At 42.1% G+C, this 14,346-nt stretch overlaps 1 protein-coding gene across 1 annotated transcript in view; it reads left to right on the forward strand.

Moving 5' to 3' along the window:
* INSR (insulin receptor) overlaps window positions 1-14,346 on the forward strand; it is a 157,559-nt gene that overhangs the window by 121,126 nt on the left and 22,087 nt on the right. The window contains exons 7-10 of the mRNA XM_073547866.1: window positions 2,425-2,551; window positions 11,106-11,359; window positions 11,464-11,631; window positions 13,908-14,109. Of these exons, the coding sequence (XP_073403967.1) occupies window positions 2,425-2,551; window positions 11,106-11,359; window positions 11,464-11,631; window positions 13,908-14,109 (751 nt within the window). The remainder of the gene's footprint in view (window positions 1-2,424; window positions 2,552-11,105; window positions 11,360-11,463; window positions 11,632-13,907; window positions 14,110-14,346) is intronic.

Consider the following 14,346-nt stretch of genomic DNA (forward strand, 5'->3'; position numbering starts at 1 on the left):
ATCCCCCTCCAAAGTATCAATACGTCCTGATAACTGATGAAGGTCCTTTCTTACACATGCTATTTTAGACCTACAGGTTTGTTTTACTTTTGCTATTAGATTCTAAGAGGACAAGTACCCCAAATATTTCTTCCAGGATGGGGTATAAGATGGAGAGCCCTGTTTACCCCATTCATCTTCTGTGCAGAAGAGGACCATCCGTCCATCTCTGAGTGGCTAATTGGGAGATGGATAGCCTCTGCCCCAGTTCCCCCATATCAAGGAATACCGATGCTTAACAAATTTTTTTTTCTTTTTTTTTTTTTTTTTTTTTTGTCCTTGGCGGGAGCTGTGAGTGTGCTTCAGGGTTCAGAGACTTATGGAAAGATGCTTGTTTGCCTGACATGGTGCGAGATGCAGGAGGTTCTGACAGGCTCCTGGATTGTGATGTGGACCTCACTGCCTGGGAGGCACCTGTGCTGCCTTTTGTTTGATTCCACCAGCAGAAGGACCCACCTGTTAGTCCCGATCACTGCTATTTAGTACCAGGGGATATACCAGCTGATCTTCCCTGCCATGGACTAGAGAAGGCTGCGAAGACGCCATCGGCAGTGTTTTTAAGATGGCGCTGAGACCCCATGAGGAGCAAAGTCTTTCTGTGGGAACGTGTCCAGGGCCATTGTCGTTTCTGGTCCTGAGCCTGTCGCAGGGATCTTGGGCTTACGTGGACCCAGTTGGCTGGTATTTGCCTATTTAATGCAGTGAAATAACTGTGCTCGGCGGGAGCACCTGACCGTCACATCCTCTTGCATCCAGTTGCTGGACACGCCACTAGAAGCGCAATCTTTAAGATGGATATTCTCCCTCGTATCCTATATGTCATTAAAGCTCTTCCAATTTGCATTTCCTTGTCCTTCTTTCTTTAGGAGTCTCGCTGAGGTCCAAACTAAGTTTATATGGTCTAGCAAACCTCCGCATATTGGAAGAACCACGTTATACCAGCCAAAGTCCTTGGGGTATAGTGCTACCTGTTTTCAGATCATATTACATTGTCGCTCACCTCTCTGGAATTCTAAATTAGTGTAGGGAATGGTTCTGGAAAAGCCTAGGTTGGGATTGAACAAAGCTTTTCAAACATCCCTCTAATAACCACTCCCTGGTTAGACCTGTCTACTGTTTCTACGCTCAAAACTCATCCCTTGATTGGGGCAACTTTTGCATGTTATAATAATCTCACTGTTCCTTCATCAATCATACCACAATCGTCCTCTATGTACCCTATCCAGTTTTCCCCCCAGGAATAGAGAATGAAATTTTTTGCTCCTGATTAAACAGTGGCTATTTTAAAGTAACACATTTTGGACAGGCAAACTGGACAGGCATTCAAACTTACACCTTCAGGGTCTCTTGATGCCTTCACCCTTAGGACCCTGGACTACTTTCTTATTTTCTTCAATCATCTATCATTTTATAAAAATGATAAAACAATTTTTGAAGTGGACTGTTCGAACACTGGCCCCTTAAGGCATACTTTGTCATTCTCATATTCCCTTCTGATCAATCCCCCTGGACCAGTCTAAAGCCCACTTTCAGACCCTATGGGAAAGGGATCTGAGAAAGAGCAATAGAGTCTTGACTTCTTGACTCTGACTCCTAAATCATCCACTACGATTTTTAGGAGGCCGGCTATAAACCACTGTCTCTGTGCTATCGGGTCCCAACCCACCTACACTTTGTATATTACCAAATGCCAATACCATGTGTTGGAAATGCGGGGAAGAAGAATGTGACTTATTACATATTTTATGGTCTTGCAAACTTCTCTCTTCTTTCTGGAGAAAAGTACAACTAGTGATACTTTGTGTGTGGCTCTGTTTATGGTTTTAGCTTCCTCTCCTGCGTTTTCTTTCTTATACCCCCTTGCTCATGTTTAAGTCCCTATGCAGGTAATACTATATAGCAAGTTGAACCAATGTACAACCAATACTGTTCATTGTTATTTCCATGTGGTCTAGTTTGACCTGCTATTTCAGACACAATTTATATTTTTCTTTGGAAACTTAATAAAGATAAACTTATTAAAAAAAAAAAAAGTTATATGGAGAATTAGAACTGTCATTTTAATAAAAGGACGCGCCGCAGAATGTCTGTGTCCTCTAACTCTCCACTCCCTCCTCACATTTCCATGCCATCTCAGTAATGTGAAATCTGTCTTCACTGAATACAGATTTTACCCCGGAATCAATCTAAGAGGAGAAAGAAGCATATTTCTCTGATATATTACAAAGTTGCTTATTTTAATATGTACTATTGATTTATGAAATTGAAATGTAAACTGCTATTACTCTAAGTTCTCACTACCATGTGAGCGTTATTTAGCGACCCCCTCATTTCATCCTCTACAGTAGTTCATCAGTTCTTATGAATTTATCAATCCTTTTACAGGTGAAACCGATATGCTGCGCTTCAACTTTATAAAGTCAAGCTACGATAAGGTGCTGGTCAAATGGGACCCATATTGGCCGCCGGACTTTCGAGATTTGCTGGGATTCATGTTTCATTACAAGGAAGCGTAAGTCATGTTTTGTCCTCCTGAAGACCATTGTTATTTTTCTGAAATCCAAAGTATGTCATTTGCTTACGATTGCAGGCGGTTTCCAGCAGCTTTCTGTTAGTTTTTAGGAGGGAACGTAACACTTCTTTGCTTCACTGAAGCGGGAACATTGTTATGTACACATGAATATGACAGTGCAGTGGGTGACTGGGTAACAAAAAAGGTCTTGTGGAAAACTACACCTAATCTAGATGAATTCCAGATAGAATTTAGAATGAGAACTTTGCAAGAAACTTTTAATATGCGTTTGCTTCCATTCAGTTGGTTGGCTTTAAGACCGACCGAGATGGCGAGTACAGCGCTCGGCAGTTTTCATCAGTCCCATAACCAATAAATAATGTGAACGTAGACCTATGTAACCATCACTGAATGCAACCGGAAACAGAGGACCACAGTCCCTTTATCTTTGATTCCCGTGATGGATTCCAAAGATTGCTGCTGATAGCTGCTAAGCTGTAATTTGGGGACAAATGCCTTGTAGAGATGGTGGCTATGAGCGAACATTGCACGCACTAGTTTTGCTTCTTACTGCCATCTGAGGGAAAATCAGTGGTTATTGGATAAGGTAGTGGATAGTTCCTGAACTATGCAAATAGTTCTCATATTCTCAACTTGAGGGGTTGGGGGGTTCAAATTTTAAAGGGGTTATCCAGGACTAGTTTATTTATTTTTTACTATGTGCGCAAGAACTAACCTGAAGGTAGTTGGCAACTACCTGCTTGTACTGTGTGGCACCACCTCAGAGTGATCACACACCTCTCTTTTTGGCAATTTAGCTGCTCCATGTCTACAGAACAATTCTTCTTCCAGGCTGTTTTGTTGATGGGGCATGTTTGGCGACGTCTTGCCGTTTGATATCCGTCTCCCCTCTGCATAACTGTAGGAAGCCGGCTGTCAATCGACATGGCATCGGCAGTCATACCCGTCAGCAAAGCAGAGCGGAATAGAGGCTGCTTCTCTACTCACAGAGGCTCACTGGTCTGAGCCAGCAGACCTCGGCAGCTGTCAGAACAAGCAGGGAGTTGGAAACAACCTTCCTGCTAGTTTTTAGCCCCTTAGTTAAAAGTAAATTTTTTCAGGATATCCTCTTTAAAGGCCCCCCAGACACAGTAGACTAATGTTGGCTGAAAACCACCTTAATGTATGGGTTCACCTGACAATGTAATGTGTATGGGGGCACCAGCTGACTGATGGTTGGGAGAGATGTTGATTGTGCATGTTAAATTTCAGAAACCAAATGAGTGTTCCTTTATAAGATGATCGTAGAGATGGCTGCCTGCCGGACGATCGGCCAAAACATTGTTCTGCTAGAAACCATCTAATATGTGTAGACAGATTTAAACGGTTTTCCGGTCCTCTGCTAAAAGTCTGCAGTCACCCTATGTGACTGCAGACTTTGGAATCCTTACATCAAATGTTGTCTGGATTCTCTGGTGTTGCTGCTGAAATCAGGTGAGCATGTGACCGCAAGTACGCAGTTTGGCATGCAGTCAAGCACATCTAGTAGGAATGTGGCCGGAAGTATGCAAATCACATACTTGCAGTGGTGACTGCTCATTCTTGGCAGCAACACTGGAGAATCCAGACAGCGCGCAGTGCGCACGCTGTAAGAATTCAGAAGTCTGCAGTCATTTAAAATGATTCAAGCTTTTAGCAGAAGACCAGACAACCCCTTTAACCCCTTCCTGACATGAGACGTACTATCCCGTCCATGGGACCCGGACCCCTATGCCCATGGACGGGATAGTACGTCTAGCGCGATCAGCGGCGCCCACGTGGTGAGCGCCGCTGATCGCGGCCGGGTGTCAGCTGATTATCACAGCTGACACCCGGCACAATGTGTCAGGGGCAGTCACGGACCGCCCCCGACACGTTAACCCCTTGCACACCGCGATCAAACATGATCGCGGTGTACCGGGGGTTAAAGGGAAGCATCGGCAGGGAGGGGGCTCCCTCCGTGCTTCCCTGAGCCCCCCACGGCAGCGCAATGTGCAGCGCTGCTGCGGGGGGCTCCTTTCCTCCAGGCCCCCGAATCCAAGATGGCGACGGGGGCCTGAGGAAGCTGGCTTCCTCAGTGCCTGCAAAGCGCAGGCATGAGGAAGCCTTCTGCAGTGCCTGTGTCAGATCGCTGATCTGTCACAGTGATCTGTGATGTGACAGATCAGCGATCTGTCACAGGACAGTGATGTCCCACCTGGGACTATTTTAATAAAGTAAAAAAAAAAAATAAAAAAAAGTGTTAAAATAATTAAAAAAAAATCGCCAAATAAATTAGGAAAAAAAAAAAAAATATTCCCCCAATAAATCCATTTTTTGGAAATAATAAAAAAAAACCAATAAAAGTACACATATTAGGTATCGCCGCGTCCGTAATGACCCGCCCTATAAAACTGTCCCATTAGTTAACCCCTTTAGCGAACCCCTTAAAAAATAAAAATAAAAAACGAAGCAAAAAATAATGATTTATTATCATACCGCCAAACAAAAAGTGTAATAACGCCCGATCAAAAAGACGCATATAAATATCCATGGTACCGCTGAAAACGTCACCTTGTCCCGCAAAAAACGAGCCGCCACACAGCATCATCAGCGAAAAAATAAAAAAGTTATAGCTCGCAGAATAAAGCGATGCAAAAATAATTATTTTTTATATAAAATAGTTTTCATTGCATAAAACCGACAAAAACATAAAAAAATGACATAAATGAGGTATCGCTGTAACCGTACTGACCCGAAGAATAAAACCGCTTTATCAATTTTACCGCACGCGGAACGGTGTAAACGCACCCCCCCAAAAGAAATTCATGAAACGCTGGTTTTTGTTCATTCTGTGTCCCAAAAATAGGAATAAAAAGCGATCAAAAAATGTCACATGCCCGAAAATGGTACCAATAAAAACGTCAACTCGTCCCGCAAAAAATAAGACCTCACATGACTCGGTGGGTCAAAATACGGAAAAATTATAGCTCTCAATATGTGGTGATGCAAAAACTATTTTTACAATAAAAAGCGTCTTTTAGCGTGCGACAGCTGCCAAATATAAAAACCGCCATAAATAGTAAATCAAACCCCCCGTTATCACCCCCTTAGTTAGGGAAAAATAATAAAATAATAAAAAAAGTATTTATCTCCATTTTCCCGTTAGGGTTAGGGCTAGGGTTAGGGTTAGGGCTCAGATTAGGGTTAGGGGTGTGTTGGGGTTAGGGTTGGAGTTATAATTGGGGGGTTTCCACTGTTTGGGCACATCAGGGGCTCTCCAAATGCAACATGGCGTCTGATCTCAATTCCAGCCAATTCTGAGTTAAAAAAGTCAAATGGTGCTCCTTCCCTTCCAAGCTCTGCCATGCGCCCAAACAGTGTTTTACCCCACATGTAGGGTATCAACCTACTCAGGACAAATTGCAAAACAATTTTTGGGGTCCAATTTCTCCTGTTACCCTTAGGAAAATAAAAAATTGGGGGCAAAAATATCATTTTTGTGGAAAAAAATGATTTTTTTATTTTCACGTCCGAGTGTTATAAACTTCTGTGAAGCACTTGGGGGTTCAAAGTGCTCACCACACATCTAGATAAGTTCCGTGGGGGGTCTAGTGTCCAAAATGGGGTCACTTGTGGGGAGTTTCAATAGTTTAGGTACATCAGGGGCTCTCCAAACGCACATGACACCCGCAGACCATTCCATCAAAGTCTGCATTCCAAAACGTCACTGCTTCCCTTCCGAGCCCCGACGTGTGTCCATACAGTAGTTTTCTCCCACATATGGGGTGTCAGCGTACTCAGGCCAAATTGGACAACAACTTTTGGGGGTCCAATTTCTCCTGTAAGGCTAGTTTCACACTTGCTTTTTTTTGCAGCGCGTTTTTCCCGCAAAAAAACGCATTGAAAAAACGCATACATAAGCATACAACTGCTGCGTTTTTTTCAAGCATTTTTATGAGCATGCATGAAAAAAACGCAGCGTTTTTATGCGTTTGTATGCGTTTTTAGCGCGTTTTTACCGCGTTTGCGTTTTTTTCCAACATTTTTAGGTGGCCCCTCACACTACCCAAACCATGACTTTACTAACCCTGACCCTAACCCTGACCCTAACCCTAACCCTGACCCTAACCCTTAACCAAATCATACTTAACCCTAACCCAAACCCTAAACCCTAACTAACCCTGACCCTAACCCTGACCCTAACCCTGACCCTAACCCTGACCCTAACCCTTAACAAAACCATACTTAACCCTAACCCTGACCCTAACCCTAACCCTGACCCTAACCCTTAACCAAACCATACTTAACCCTAATCCTGACCCTAACCCTGACCCTAACCCTAACCCTGACCCTAACCCTTAACAAAACCATACTTAACCCTAATCCTGACCCTAACCCTGACCCTAATCCTTAACAAAACCATACTTAACCCTAATCCTGACCCTAACCCTGACCCTAACCCTAACCCTGACCCTAACCCTTAACAAAACCATACTTAACCCTAATCCTGACCCTAACCCTGACCCTAATCCTTAACAAAACCATACTTAACCCTAATCCTGACCCTAACCCTGACCCTAACCCTAACCCTAACCCTAACCCTGACCCTAACCCTTAACAAAACCATACTTAACCCTAATCCTGACCCTAACCATGACCCTAATCCTTAACAAAACCATACTTAACCCTAATCCTGACCCTAACCCTGACCCTAACCCTGACCCTAACCCTAACCCTGACCCTAACCCTTAACAAAACCATACTTAACCCTAATCCTGACCCTAACCATGACCCTAATCCTTAACAAAACCATACTTAACCCTGACCCTGACCATAACCCTAACCCTAAACCCCCTTAACTAACCCTAACTCTAACCCAAACCCCTAAATTCCATGGTTTAAAAAAAAAAACGCATATGCAAAAAAACGCATACATGAGCATGCCAGTGCGCACATATGCGCATCCATAGGCTATAATGGCCATTTTTAGCGCAAAACGTGCGCATATGTGCGCATGCGCTTTTTTGCAGGGCCAAAAAATGCAACATGCTGCGTCTGGAAAATCCCAACGCACACCCCAAAAAAACGCAGCGCATGAAAATCGCATACATGCGCTGACCAGTGCGCAGGTATGCGCACCCATGTTAAATATAGGGGAAAAAACGCATGCGCAGGTGTGCGTTTTTTTCCAGCGCTAAAAAACGCAAATGTGAAACCAGCCTTACCCTTGGGAAAATGAAAAAATTGGGGACTAATTGATCATGTTTCTGGAAAAAATACGATTTTTTTATTTTCATGCCCTGGCATTATAAACTTCTGTGAAGCTCTTGGGGGTTCAAAGTGCTCACCTCACATCTAGATAAGTTCCTTAGGGCAGCACGGTGGCTCAGTGGTTAGCGCTGCAGCCTTGCAGCGCTGGGGTCCTGGGTTCGAATCCCACCAAGGACAACATCTGCAAGGAGTTTGTATGTTCTCCCCGTGTTTGCGTGGGTTTCCTCTGGGTACTCGGTTTCCTCCCACACTCCAAAGACATACTGAAAGGGAATTTAGATTGTGAGCCCCATCGGGGACAGTGATGATAATGTGTGCAAACTGTAAAGCGCTGCGGAATATGTTAGCGCTATATAAAAATAAAGATTATTATTATTATTATTATTATTATTATTAGTGGGTCTAGTTTTCAAAATGGGGTCACTTGTGGGGGGTTTCCACTGTTTAGGTACATTAGGGGCTCTCCAAAGGCAACATGACACCCGCAGACCATTCCATCAAAGTCTGCATTCCAAAACGTCACTACTTCCCTTCCGAGCCCCGACGTGTGCCCATACAGTAGTTTTCTCCCACATATGGGGTATCAGCATACTCAGGATAAATTGGACAACAACTTTTGGGGTCCAATTTCTCCTGGTACCCTTGGGAAAATAAAAAAATGGTGACTAAAAGATCATGTTTGTGGAAAAAATACGAATTTTTTATTTTCACGCCCGGGCGTTATAAACTTCTGTGAAGCACTGGGGGGTTCAAAGTGCTCACCACACATCTAGATAAGTTCCTTGGGGGGTCTAGTTTACAAAATGGTGTCATTTGTGGGGGGTTTCCACTGTTTTGGTACATCAGGGGTTTTCCAAACGCGACATGGTGTCCGATCTCAATTCCAGCCAAAAACGTCAAATGGCGCTGCTTCCCTTCCGAGCTTTGCCATGCGCCCAAATAGTGGTTTACCCCCACATGTGGGGTATCAGCGTACTCAGGACAAATTGCACAATAACTTTTAGGGTCCTGTTACCCTTGGGAAAATAAAAATTGGGGTGAAAAGATCATTTTTGTGGAAAAAATATGATTTTTTAATTGTACCGCTGTACGTTATAAACTTCTGTAAAGCCCTTGTGGGTTCAAAGTTCTCACCACATATCTAGATAAGTTCCTTGGGGGGTCTAGTTTCCAAAATGGGGTCACTTGTAGGGGGTTTCCACTGTTTAGGTACATCAGGGACTCTCCAAACGTGACATGGCGTCCAATCTGAATTCCAGCCAATTTTGCATTGAAAAAGTCAAACGGCGCTCCTTCCATTCTGAGCTCTGCCATGCACCGAAACAGTGGTTCCCCCCCACATATCAGGTATCTGCGTACTCAGGACAAATTGCACAATAACTTTTGCAGTCCAATTTCTCCTGTTACCCTTGGTAAAATAAAAAAAATTGAACCTGAAGTATTTTTTTTATGAAAAAAAGTTAGATGTTCATTTTTTTTTAAATATTCAAAAAAATTCCTGTGACGCACCTAAAGGGTTAATAAACTTCTTGAATGTGGTTTTGAGCACTTTAAGGGGTGCAGTTTTTAGAATGGTGTCACTTTTGGGTATTTTCTATCATATAGTCCCCCTCAAAGTGGCTTCAAATGTGATGTGGTCCTAAAAATAAAATGGTGTTGTAAAAATGTGAAATCGCTGGTCAACTTTTAACCCTTATAACTTCCTAACAAAAAAAAAAATTTTGGTTCCAAAATTGTGCTGATGTAAAGTAAACATGTGGGAAATGTTAGTTATCAAGTTTTTTGTGTGCCGTATCTCTGTGATTTAAGGGCATAAAAATTCAAAGTTAGAAAATTGCGAAATTTTCGCCAAATTTCCGTTTTTCTCACAAATAAACGCAAGTTATTTGAATGAAATTTTACCACTAACATGAAGTACAATATGTCACGAGAAAACAATGTCAGAATCACCAGGATCCATGGAAGCGTTCCAGAGTTATGACCTCATAAAGGTACAGTGGTCAGAATTGTAAAAATTGGCCCGGTCATGAACGTGCAAACCACCCTTGGGGGTGAAGGGGTTAAGAATCCAGGCTGTGATGTCGAACCCTGTATTCCATAACCTGTAGAGTATATCTGGGTTGTCACGGTGTAGCTATATAAAGCTTTTTAAAGGAAGTGTCATGGTAATTTTAGCTATATATTAAAGGGATTTTCTATACAAAAACATTTTGAGTGTGAAGAATGGTTAAAAATAATAAGTGTCAGTGATCCCGCACAGGCCTCATTCCAGGGCTTTCCTGATATACGCTGCTGTATGCTTCCTGGTCTCCCCTCTGACATGCCAAGTGTCAGCTAGTGATTGGCGGATTGAACGTTTTCAGCCATTTCTTAATTGTTGAGGACAGGACCAGGAAGCTCACACCAAAGGGACTGAGTAATTACCGTATTGGGGCATGCAGTGGATCGCTGGGGAAAGTAGAATTTATGTTGTTTTAACTTATCTGAGCCTTTTATGAATGCGTCTTTGGCAACAACTGTTAGATTTGAATTCTCCGTAAAAGATCCTGAAATTTGCTATAACAGAGAGGGTTGTAGTTAAAGGGAACATGTCACCAGGAACAATGCTGTTAACCTGCAGATATGCATTTAATCTGCAGGCTAGGAGCATTGTTATTCTAATGCAGCGAGAGAAAATGAACTTTACTCTCCACGCCAGCATCCGGTATTCAGTCATGAGGCGAGGGCACCGCCGATTCAGTCATTGCTCTGCTGTTGTGACCGTGCCCTCGGCCCAGACTGACAGACGGCCACTATGTAGAGTTAGTATCAGTCAGGGCCGGGGGGTGCAGTTACAGCAGCTTCTCTGTATGCTCAGAGCGGTGATTGAACCAGCGGCCGCGACTGAATACCGAATGTTGGGGGGGTAAAGTTCATTTTCTCCCTACTGCATTCAGCCATGTTCAGGCGCCAGGCAGAATAATAACATTATTAACCTGCAGATTAACCCCATATCTGCAGGTTAACAGTGTTATTCATGGTGACGGGTTTCCTTTAACTGGTAAAGATATGATTGCCAATAGCCACAAACAGACATATACTAAAACAAGCAAATTGCCAATTGTCACGTTTTCACTATACATTTTGTATGAAAGTGTAAATGTTATCTACCAATCATTATTTCTCAGTTACTAGATCAGTCCGCACCTCTGTACTGTAGTAGATTAAAACCATCAACATCTGAATTGTTTACATATGAATCTCTGCTTCCTCCATTGTCAAGACCCTACCAAAATGTCACAGAGTTTGATGGTCAAGATGCATGTGGATCCAATAGCTGGACAGTGGTGGATGTGGATCCTCCGCAACGTACTACAGATGGCAAGACCCCGAGCCCTCCAGGACATCTCTTGCGTAATCTGAAGCCTTGGACACAGTACGCTGTATTTGTGAAGACTTTAGTGTCTTCTTCAGATGAAAGAGCACGAACGTATGGGGCAAAGAGTGAGATCATCTATATAAGAACAAATGAAACCAGTAAGTTCTGGCCTATAGGATATTGATTCCTTTAAACTCTTTAACTTGTAGCAATGCTCTGTTTAGCTATGGGTAGAAGCCTCTAATGCTTTCTTTAATTTCAGCACCTTCTGTTCCACTCGACCCATTTTCTATATCCAATGCATCATCTCAGATTATACTGAAATGGAAGGCACCATCAGAACCCAATGGGAATGTCACTCATTACTTGGTGTACTGGCAGGAACAACCTGAGGACAGTGAACTATTTGAACTAGATTATTGTATGAAGGGTAAGTGTTGTAAGATTTGGGACAAACCAAAATTTTGGCCGCCCTTTCTACATGCTGATTTATCTATAGAACTTAAAGGGTTGTCCGATCGTAAACTACAACCCTGTAGTCACTCTGTGACTAAGAAGAATCCTCTGCACTCTCAAGAAGCAACACTGCAAGTGTTTTATGATAAAAACACGCAAAAAATTTACGTGAGAAAAAGGATGTAAAATTGACCGAATTTTTGATGTTCCGTCTTGTCCCAAAGCTGTATCGCAGACTTCCTAAAAAGATAAAGGAGAATAATGAGGGGTGTTGTGTACAATATAATATGTGAAAAATACATGCATTATGTATATATTATTTGTATAAATTATGTACATGAAAACTCCATATAGTATTAAGGGAATACATAGTCAACAGAAATGCATTAGATTCAAGAGTGACACGTGGTGCTAATCATCTGGATTCGTAGAAAAGGACCATATATGACATTAGGAGAGTTACAGTGTGTTGAAAAATATATTGAAAAACAGTCGCAGGTAACTTATATGGTATGACACAGAAAGTAAACACATAAATCATCAAGAAAATACCTAATGAGACATCATCTGTATGTAATTAACAGATGTAGGTGCACCGGTTAGAACTAAGGACGGTGTTCAGCAGGTGTCAGAATTCGGTAACATGGAATGATGTTGAGAGGGTGAATGAGTAGAAAAGGATAGGTATAGACAAGTATAAGTCAATAGAGGCAAATGACATGAATGAACAAAATGAGAAAGATGTGAGAAATAGGATGAAATAAGGTAATACAAGAGAACCTATAATATACAGTTGCTTCTCACAAAAGTAGAATATCATCAAAAAGATAATTTATTTCAGTCCTTCAGTACAAAAAGTGAAACTCTTATAAAGTCATTACAAACAGAGTGATCTCTTTCAAGTGTTTATTTCTGTTAATGTTGATGATTATGGCTTACAGCCAATGAAAACCCAAAAGTCATTATCTCAGTAAATTAGAATAATTAACAAAAAACACCTGCAAAGGCTTCCTAAGTGTTTAAAAAGGTCCCTTAGTCTGTTTCAGTAGGCTCCACAGTCATGGGGAAGACTGCTGACTTGACAGATGTTCAGAAGGCAGTCATTGACACAATGCACAAGGAAAGTAAATTTTGCATTTCATTTGGAAATCAAGGTCCCAGAGTCTGGAGGAAGAGTAGAAAGGCACAAAATCCAAGCTGCTTGAGGTCTAGTGTGAAGTTTCCACAATCAGTGATGGTTTGGGGAGCCATGTCATCTGCTGGTGTAGGTCCACTGTGTTTTATCAAGACCAAAGTCAGCGCAGCCGTCTACCAGGAAATTTTAGAGCACTTCATGCTTCCCTCTGCCAAGAAGCTTTTTGGAAATGGAAATTTCATTCTCCAGCAGGACTTGGCACCTGTCCACACTGCCAAAAGTACCAATACCTAGTTTAAAAACAACAGTATCACTGAGCTTGATTGGCCAGCAAACTCATCTCACCTTAACCCCATAGAAAATCTATGGGATATTGTCAAGAGGAAGATGAGAGACACCAGATCCAACAATGCAGACGAGCTGAAGGCTGCTATCAAAGCAACCTGGGTTATCGTAACACCTCAGCAGTGCCACAGGCTGATCACCTCCATGCCACACCGCATTGATGCAGTAATTGATGCAAAAGGAGCCCTGACCAAGTATTGAGTGCATTTACTGAACATATATTTCAGTAGGCCAACATTTCGGATTTTAAAATCATTTTTCAAGCTGGTGTTATAAAGTATTCTAATTTACTGAGATAATGACTTTTGGGTTTTCATTGGCTGTAAGCCATAATCATCAACATTAGCAGAAATAAACACATTAAATAGATAACTCTGTAATGACTCTATAATATGAGATTCACTTTTTGTATTGAAGAACTGAAATAAATCACACTAACTTTTTGATGATATTCTAGTTTTGTGCGAAGCACCTGTAGGTGTTCTTATCTGCACTAGCAGCTGGAGATGGCCTTGGTACTCCCACTTTAATATGTCTCTGAGATTTAGGTGTCAAGGGATGCATTACAATGCAGAGCTAAGGATAGAAAGTGCATTCAGACACAATAATTACACCATTCGAAACCGTTCAGACCAATTTTTTCATGGTAACAGATTTTCTTAAATAGAAATCTAATTTGTGCAAAAAAAAAGTAAACAAAAAATTAGTATCTTTGTTGGGACTGTGACATAATTTTCTGAATGCTTTTCAACTAACCCATGCCTTCACAGGAATAAAGTTGCCCACCAGGACATGGTCACCTCCACAAGAAGCAGATGATGCTGTGAAACCCAATGGAACAGACACTGAAGATTCTAATGAAGCTTGCTGTTCCTGCCCAAAAAGTGAAGCTCAGATTATGAATGAGCACACTGAGCTGGCATTCCGGAAAACATTTGAGAATTATCTGCACAATGTGGTCTTCATACCAAGGTAAGAACTGATTGGAATCAGCTTGGTGTTTGGGTGTATTTACCCGGCTGGGAAAACTGTGAGACAATAGGGCATGTGGTTTGTTATGTGGATTTCAGCATTGTGACTCATATGGGTGAAGCACATTGTTGGAATGTGTTTTACCTGGACAAGCCAGATTCAGCTAAGTTGTATTTTGTTTTGCCACATTATTTCTGGCTCTGTGGCACACTACCTGCCCGTGTGAGTATGCATCCC

The sequence above is a fragment of the Dendrobates tinctorius genome, unplaced genomic scaffold (assembly GCF_039654945.1).
Source record: "Dendrobates tinctorius isolate UK_male_01 unplaced genomic scaffold, ASM3965494v1 ptg000011l, whole genome shotgun sequence".
Taxonomy (NCBI): Eukaryota; Metazoa; Chordata; class Amphibia; order Anura; family Dendrobatidae; genus Dendrobates; species Dendrobates tinctorius.